Below are 9569 nucleotides of genomic sequence, written 5' to 3'. Positions count from 1 at the left end.
AAGTTGTGCTGGTAAGGAGCAGGCCGTCCGACACCTCTCCGAAAGAGGTACGGCTGGCGTCTGATGAAACTCGACGAATTCCTTCATGTAAGTGGCTATCTATTAGCTATGTTGCTATTAGCTAGACAGCTAGCTTTCTTTCTATTTGGGTGGATGGATTGGATTCTTTTCTTTGTTGATTTATAATTACTGAGGTTTATGTATTTATTTATTTAAGGAAAAGAAGAAGCTATCTAGCTTGCTGGATAGCTAGCTGCCTAGCTAGCAGGCTATTCGCTATCTATTAGCTGGCTAGCGATCTAGCTAGCTGGATATTGGCTATCTATTAGCTAGCTAGCTAGCTTTCTATCTGAGTCACTTTCGGGTTGAGTGAACGCTGGCGGCTGTGGCTGCCACTGCTCACCCACAGAAAGACTTATCCTGTGACTGTAAAGTAACCTTAAGGGTTTTGAAAGGCGCTGATAAATGAAATGTATTATTATGATTATTATTATAAACTGCATAACGTGTGGTTGTAATTGGAACAAAATTGCTTTTTAATAAAAGCCACAATTGAAATGTTCATGGCTACGCATCTTTTTGGGTCACCCTGTATGTACAACGTCAAGGTGAGGTGCGTGTGTGAAGGGGGCGAAGGGGGTAACAGTTTGATAAAGCTTCCCAATGGGTCAGTCATGAACAAAAACACGAGCTCATCATTTTCCAGCAAACTTCTCCAGGAGAGAAGTACAGGTCATGTGTTTGTGTGAAAGGAGTTTAGGGGGTTGTGGATCAGAGACGACAAGGTCCACACCCAGACATCTTGACGATAATCACAACATTTCGGTGCCCTGCTTGGCAGTTAAAGGCACACATTTTGATGATCCAATGTGATTTTTGTAAGGGGGGAAGGGGGGGTGAAATGAGTTAAGTGCTAAATATAAAAGTTACAATAGAGATATGAGATGTGTTGTGCGGTCATGGGCCGGTGGGAAGAAAAAAGTTTTTGTGATGGTAAAATCTTGATTTTAAAGGACAACCGACGTCTCCGGACAAGTTGTGTCCATAATTTGTAAAATGGCTTCAAATGACTTCTACTGAGCGTATTTTAATAAGATTCCACCGCATATAGCTATATTTTACGTTTTAAGACTCGTGCTGAATATTCAGGAAGTCTTGTTTTTGAGTTGGTGACGAGTCCGTACGTGACGTCACAAAAGGAACGCCCCCTGTAGCAGTCCTTCCATCACGTCAATGTATTTTGCTGTATTGTTTGGTCTGAAAACCTTGAGTTGCACCCAAAAGCCGCCAGAAGAGGGCGTCCAAGCTCCATATAAGGAATTTATCAGCCTGTGGAAACGGAGGTGGCCACAGGAGGTCGCCATTTTGTGCCTCTTTTCTGGCAATCGTTTCTCCCCAATGTTGTCTCAAAATGGCATGGAATAAATGCTTTAATCGACTGCAAACATGTATGCTTTCCTCTTCAGAACTATTTGAATCATATTCATAACTGGAGGTGTAACAAGAAAGCATATTCTCTGAATCTGAAGCCATTGTTTTGATTCACAAGCAATGCAAGACGTCTTGGCGTGACGTCACGAACTGGGGGCGGGACTTTCTGAAAATGCCCAATTCGCAGCTCATTTTTTTTGCAGATTTTGGACACTTTAAGTCATTTTTATCGGTGTTTAGCATTTGAATAAAAATATCATACTGCAGGTATATTTTAGATGCTATGAAACGTTTTTCTGATGTCAGTTAGGAAACAAAAAAGGGACGTCGGTTGTCCTTTAAATGCAGCGCATTTTGGACCAGGTTTGACTATATGGACAAAAGTAGTGAGACACATGGCACAAGTCACTTTTAAAAGATGGTAAAGAATAAAAATGATGCTCTTTTAACTGCATTCTTGTTTGTTTGTTTTTTGCTCTCTCTCAGAAATTGTTTTTGCCTGCCATTTTGAAAAGAACTGATCCAAGGACGTTTGTTTTTGTCGGCTTTTAACTCATTGACTGCCATTCAAGAATTTATTCTAGAATTGAAAAGCATGACAGAGAGCGCCATTCACGAATTTGTTCAGGTTGTTTTTTTTTGTTTGGGTGCCGATAATGCGCTGGCCATGACCTCTGGCAATGTTTTTTTTTTCGTTTCCACAAAGACGCAGCATTTCCCTTTTTTCCATGTTAGCGTTTTGTGCCAGCTTCATCTGTTGTTAAAGTGCGATATAAACCAATATGTATGTATTGCATTGTATTTTCGACAGCCGCCCTCATTTCAAACTCATATAAATCCAGACCATATAATTTAGGAATTAACTTTTTTTTTTTTTTTTTTTGAAAGAAGACAGTCAAAGGTTTCTTACGCTGCATTGAATGTTCATGTAGTCCTAAAACTCAATATTCTGTAGGTCCTGGAATTCGAGTGACAATGACAAAAACCCTGGCACTGGAGTGGACACATGTGGCAGTGAATGAGTTAACAATCCTTAGTTTTGTTGCCAGCGTGATGCTTTCTGCCCACAGAAGTTGTTTTAGTGTAGTTGAATGTCTTTAAAATTGCTTAACTCCACATTATTGACTATTTTCATTGCCTGGAAGTATCCCGATACTTTGTCCATATAATGTCCGTGGGGTTAAAACGGTGAGAAAAATGTTGGTACTTTTTTGTTAAAAAATAAAAAACAAATCAAACAACCCAACCGTAATCGATGAGAAGGTTTCTTCAGCCGTCATCTGTACTTCTTTGAAGTTGTCGGACCTTTCGCTTCTTATCCAAGAGGCTTCGTCAGCGAACTAAAATCTTTTGTTGGTAGTTTTGGCCCTATATATATATATCCCTACTGTTCAGACGTGGCAGTGCCAGATTCTGCTATGATTGGTCCCTGCTCTCAGGTTAGGGGGAGCAGAGGACTACTCCCTGCGGCTACACTGATTACTTCTATTGTCCTGCCTGATTATGGGGTCTATGACTGGCCTGATAGCCCCATTTGATTTGGTATCACCTCAACAGCATAACTAAGCCTATGTTGCCTAAGAAGTCGGTTGTAGGAACGATCCAAATTGAAACTCACCCCACCCCCACCTCATACACAAACCCAACGATAACAATATAATATTTGGGGGGGGGGGAGCAGTGGACTACACCCTGAAGGTAATCCGATTACTTCTTTTGTTCTGTCTGAATATATTTTATGCTTGGCCCTGATTGCCCCATTCGCTCTGGTATCACCTCATTAGCATGACTAAGTAATGAGATTAGCTTCAGGGAGTAGACTACTGCTCCCCCCCCCCCCCAACCTTAGAGCAAAGAACTTTCAGAGCAGAGGTCTGGCACCGCCACCTCTGGACATTAAGGCTATATATATATATATATATATATAGGGCCAGAGCTACCAGCACAACTTGAGTTCGATGACGAAGCTTTCCGGATGAGGAGTGAAACACCTGACACCTTCAAATAAGTACAGATGACGGCTGAAGAAACCTTGTCGTCAATGAACCAGTGGGGGGGTAAGAAAATGGCAAGATTTGGGAATAGGGTTACGGATAGAAACAAAATCAGGTGCTTACTAATTATATCTACACACACCATGTTCACGTTACTTAGTTATGTGTAAGGACTGAGTTCAAACAGACGACATTTGTTTCCATTTTAGTGTTTCAGTCCGTGCTTGTTTTTGTTTTTTTCCAAACACTTCCACAAACAAAAGGCATCGATTTCCCAGGACCCTGGGATGGTAATTCCGGTGTAGTGTTTTATAGACCCTGTCCTAATAAGTGCTTTGCTGTACGGACTGCTATAGATTACAATTCTGCATAATCATAGGCTGGGTGGCCTCAAGACACCTGCCAGCTGGTAGAACTTGTCTAATCTCAATTTGGCAGATATGACCGCTTTTAAAAAAAAATGCATTCTCATCTTCGGGTGATTTCATTTGACCTATTTGACAACAAGTATATGCTTGGGCCTGATCACCAAGTTAAGAGCGATGAAAGAGGGGGGGGGAGGGGGTGAATTCTAGCGAGAGACGATCTTGTCCGAGATACGGCCGCAAAAAAAAAAAATGACAGTCAAGTAACAAGAGAGGGAGATATGCTCGCAAATCATCTTGATACAGTAAAGTCTCGTTATATCAATATTGGTTATATCGATAGTACTGCTTATTACGATACTATTTCTATGAACGCAAGGAGAAAATTTACATGCCGCAGGATCGGATATATCGATAGTCCGGTTATATCGATATTTTTTCCGACTCCCGAGAATATCGATATAACGAGACTTTACTGTATTTTGTTGTTGTTTTTTTTTTGGGGGGGAGGAGGGGTTCTCGAGCTTGCCATTTGGGGGCTGTTCGGAAAAAGCTTGGCGAGGGGGGGGGGGGGGGGGGGGGGGGTGCGAAGTGTGGCAAACGCATGACTCATAAAAAGGTATTGAAATGACACTAAAACATTTTGGATTCATGAATATACAAACAAACGAGAACTAGTACGTCTCTGTAAATATTAACCAAATACTGCCGGCAGTCTATAACGTCTAGTAAAAATGTTACTTGCCCTCGGGAACAGTATAATAAATCCCTTACAAAATAGTCAACCCAAATGATAAGACATTAAATGAAAAAAATTACAGCACCTATAAATAAGCAGAATAAAAATCAAAACTAAATGCAAAAAAAAAAAAAAAAAAAAAGCAATACAACTGAGCTACAGTAAAATCATCGTCTTAAACTATGTGGTGAGAAGATTAATGTAATGGTAACGCTTCAAACAGCTTCAAAAGAAGGGTGTCAGTTGTGCACTCGTAGTGTGTGCCAAGTAGGTACGAAATACAAAAACACCACACACTCGTTGGAAATAGACACACACGCACACACACACACAAAGGGGAGGCAGTGGTCTGACAGGCACTGAGGGCTTGTGTGGGAAGAGGACGAGGTGATATGCTTTTAAATTTGTAGTGTATACAGTAGAATTGAGTCCCCAGATGCAAGAAAGACAGGAAGAGAGTGTAACACATACCTGCCAACTTCTAAAAGCCGAAAAACTGAATATACCGGGGTCCGGGTTACTGCGCATGTATTTCCGCTTGTTATCGTTTTTTTTTATCATTTTAAATTATACGGCGTACTATAACTTTTATTTTTTATTTTCTTTACGATTATAAAGGCATTTTAAGCTAACAGTACGAGCATCTATTAGCTAAGATTGACAGGTATAAAACCCAAACTCGTGTCATTTTCACCTTTTCGTAAGCGAAGTTTTAACTCCAGGAAATGTTTGGGAGTATTCCTCACGAAACGACTAGTTTTCGTTGACTTTTCACACTTTTTGTTGATTTTTCTCCGGCAGATGCCATTACATGACAATGATTAAAAACGACGCTAACTCTTATTTCTCGATTCCAGGAATGACCCGTTCCAGGCGCATTCACAATTCAGGAAGCTAACAGCTAGCGAGCACTGTGCCGATTGCCTGTACTCGTGTTTTGAATTGAGTACAGTACTTACTATTTTGGATTTAAGTGTTTTTTTTTTTTTTATTGGTATACCTGTCAACCTTGGCTAGTAGTTGCCTTTATAAATGATTACAATTCCCATATAAAAGTTGTAGTATGCCGTACATTATTTGAAATTCTAAAAAACCGCTAACGCAAGCAAAAATACAGACATTGTACCGCGCACGTTATACTTTTATTAATCTGACTGTAGGCAGCAATTAAAAATACAGTGAGACCTCAACTTACAAACACCTTATCTGACAAACCTTTCGTCTTACAAATGTCAAATTTCTGAAAATTAAACCTTATAATAAGCACTATTTTCATAATACACACCCACCACGGCTGGCGGAGTGATCTTCGGCGGAAGCACACGACCGAACAGCACCAACAGTCCTTATGGAAGGTGACTCTCCCTCCATAAGCCATCAACGACCATCAAAAAGATAAATAAAACATTATTTCTTTAATTACAGTCCTCATGTAATGTGCTTCTCTTTCCAAACGGCAATTCCCATTGACCTTCGACCTCCAACGCCATTCCATCAAGCCATCAATGACCATCACAAATGTAAATAAAGTGACTTGATGACACAATGCAGTGTATTTCTTTCATTACAATACAATAGCACATTTATTATGCATATAATAAGGTATGTTGTGTGTAGTTTTAAGGCTTATTTAGTTGAAAAGTATATTTTTCTGGAAACCCGGGAACGGATTATTCCCATTTTAATGGTTTCCTATGAGATTTGTTTTTTTGAGATACACACTTTTCGCCTTACACACTCTGTCTGGGAACCAATTAAGTTCGTAAGTTGAGGTCTCATTGTATATACAGTACAATTGATGATTACTTTTGCTGCTTTGCCGTGACAATAGTAGGGATTATTAGTAGCGGCATTATTGTCGTTTGCTACCAGCAGTTGAGACGAACTGGATTTGAGCCGAAATGGTCTTTGTAAAATCGGTTCACAATTGTATTGTTTTCCCCTGTATAAAAGTTGTATTACGTCGTACATTATTTGAAATGAAAAACAAAAAAAACGTATACAATACGTGGGAAACGTATAAACTGACAAATTGTAAACCGTAATTTTCATGATTAATCCGTAACCCGGAATGGGATCATGAAAACCCGTAGTTTTTCCGGCAAAAGCGGAGTAGCTAGCAGGTATGGTAACGACTCATAGTATCACGTTGGAGTGAACTCACTTTTGAACTAAAAAGTACTGTACGTTGCAAAAAACAAACAAACAAACAACAAGAAAAACAATACATCCTATCATCAGGAGCTTGATAACATTTGTAAATTGAACTCTGAGTGAATTGACCTCGACCCTGACTGATACACACGCACATACTTCCTGATTTGGCCTATAAAAAAGAATGCGTTTGTGAACAGGAAATTAGCTGGTGGTGAGCGCGCGTGTACACGCACTCACACTCACGCATCCAGTTAGTAGGGCAAATTGTGACGAGCACAACCTACAAAAGAAAAAAAGACAACTACAAGCAAGAGACAAATATCGGCTACAGTACTATGTGAAGTGATCAGTATCGTATTTGAAAATGCAACATTATTCCATCCTAATTGTCTTTCTTTGTTTTTTTTTAAAGAAAAAAAACAACAGTAATTTACGACTCTTATCGTCTGCTTATTTTGTACTCCTTTCTAAAAATTCCCTATGTTGTTATTTTTAGAGTCAGAAGACTGTGCAATCTCTTATCGGCAACCAAATTGCAATATTAATTAAAAAAAAAAAAAACAAAAGAATGAGGTGGTCCTTCATGCATCAAGAAGGACCTATTGGCTTCCTTCTCTCCGTTCTTTCCAGATGAATATGTGTTTGCAATTATGATATGATCCTCCTGGCCATCACATGGCTTGTCAGCAGGACAGAAATAGAAGAATAGGGTGCACACAACAGGTCGAAGTTCATACATCAATATCCATGGCAGCTCAGGTGTGTAACCCTTTTTTAAGTGTGTAGGAGTGAAATATAAAAAAAAAAACGATTTGTGCTGCCATTCAGCACACTCGTATGGAGAACACACTGACTCAACCCCTAAACAGACACGAAAAAAACACACACACGCTCACACACGCACGCAAGTGAGTGAAAAAGGCAAAGGGGTTTTGTAACAGTCACTCTACAGTGTGGAAAAAAAACGAGGCGTCTCACTGAGTGAGGGGAGGTTTGTGGATATTTGGGAGGTGAGAAGAGGAGCGAGGGGTGGGGGGTGGGGGGGGGAGTCTCCTTGAACAAAGTGAGAATTCCTGTCTCTTATTTAGCATCGAGCAGTGTGTATCACTGGAACAGCTGCGGCGACAGGCCTCGCCTGTCGTTACCCAGTCCAGGTTTTACTGCCCGGCTGCGGGTCAGACCCCAGCTTAGGACGCACCAGTAGCTGGTGATACGGGAAGGGAGGTGGGGGGTGGGGGGTACAGCAGGGCCAGAGGCCAGCAGGACGGTTAAGTGCTTTTCTCAGTATACAAAAAAAAAAAATCAGGAGAGACAATTAAGCTCTGTTATTTTTGTTCTTCTAGGTATTCAGTATTTTTTTTTCCCCCCAACCACACTTTTCCTCTTATGGGAAAGCTGTTGTAAAAATGGCTGCTGAGCTTGACTTTGGCTGTGTCCATTCTCCAATGGGAACAGAGGAGGAAGGGGTCCAAGGTTTCGAGGCGGTGAGGTTATGAGACAAAGATGGGGCAAAGGATGCTCAGAGTAAAAGGGGGAGAGGGCTAAAACTCCCATTCTGAGGGGTCTTCTTTGCTAGCGGCTTTCTCCAGCCGGTGGATGATGTTATTGAGGTTGGCTGCTTTCTTCTTGCGCAGATTGTTGTCCCTGGGGTTTCTTGCCGGACCGGACGCCGGGATATTTGAGCTGCCGGGGGCTGCCTCCATGAGGCCGAAGAGCCCGAGTCCGCCCGGCACGCAGCTGGAGCTGGGCGGGATGCAGTCTATCTGGGAAGGGGAATTATTCGAGACCCCCGCCTCAGAATCGGCCTCCATGTCGTGGTCTTTATACGAGCTTCTGTGATCCTCCAGGCCTGATCCGAATACCTGCCGTGCCTCCACTGTGCCTTCTGATTCGGTTCCGTCGCAGCTGTCCCCTTCACCTGATTTGGAACCGCGGAGCGAAGGGGAGCCCCCTTCGCTGCCGGGTCCGACACCTCCGGCTGCCTGGATTTCCTCAATGAAGAGTTCTCGCCGAATACGTGACCTGGAAGAGACGCTGGACATTAGTCCTTGAGGACATTTTACTTGTTATGTGACTACACACACTTGTTAAATATGTCGACAAGTCTAATTTAGAGTTGGATGCTAATTTTGTGTAGCCTCACAATAGCATTTTATGTATGTATTCGCTAGCTATTCGCTAGCTATTCGCTAGCTATTAGCTATTCACTGGCTAATATCTATCTATTCGCTGGCTATTAGCTATCTATTCGCTATCTATTAGCTATCAAATAGCTATCTATTCGCTAGCTGCTAGCTATCTATTCACTAGCTATTAGCTATATATTTGCTAGCTATATATATCATATATCATTATATATTTGCTATATAATTAAGTGACTTAATTAATAATGAATCTAGCAAGCTGGCTATCTAGCCAGCTATCTATCTATTAGCTGACTATCTAGCGAGCTATCTATTAGCTATCTAGATAACTATCTAGCTATTTGAGTTACTTACGGGTTGAGTGAATGCTGGCGCGTGTGGCTGCCGCTGCTCACCCACAGAAAAAAACGTATCCTGTGACTGTAAAGTGACCTTGAGAGTTTTTAAAGGCGCTTAGAAATTAAATGTATAATTATTATTATTATTATTATTATTATTATTATTATTATTATTCAAAGAAGCACAGATGACGGCTGAAGAAACCTTTTCATCGATGGACCACTTCTGTATGACTGAGAGCTTACACAGACGTATTATTCATGATTATTATTATCATTATTATTATTATTATTATTATTATTATTATTATTATTATTATTATTATTAAAGGATTAACTGATTCACTGCCATTCCCGAATTTATTCAGGAATCCTTCTAATTTCGCCATCAACACGATCAA

General features: G+C 40.8%; 1 protein-coding gene across 3 annotated transcripts in view; it reads right to left on the bottom strand.

Annotated features, from left to right (window-relative positions):
- Positions 1-466: 466 nt before the first annotated feature.
- Positions 467-9569, bottom strand: part of cux1b (cut like homeobox 1b) — a 109637-nt gene continuing 100534 nt past the window's right edge. For all 3 annotated transcript variants that reach the window (XM_089014570.1, XM_089014571.1, XM_089014573.1), the window contains one exon: positions 467-8708. In XM_089014570.1, the coding sequence (XP_088870696.1) occupies positions 8228-8708 (481 nt within the window). In that variant the 3' untranslated portion in view covers positions 467-8227. The remainder of the gene's footprint in view (positions 8709-9569) is intronic.

The sequence above is a fragment of the Hippocampus bargibanti genome, linkage group LG14, assembly GCF_051943395.1.
Source record: "Hippocampus bargibanti isolate YZ-2025 linkage group LG14, ASM5194339v1, whole genome shotgun sequence".
In the NCBI taxonomy this organism is placed as follows: Eukaryota; Metazoa; Chordata; class Actinopteri; order Syngnathiformes; family Syngnathidae; genus Hippocampus; species Hippocampus bargibanti.
This window is presented reverse-complemented; position numbering and strand designations above follow the sequence as displayed.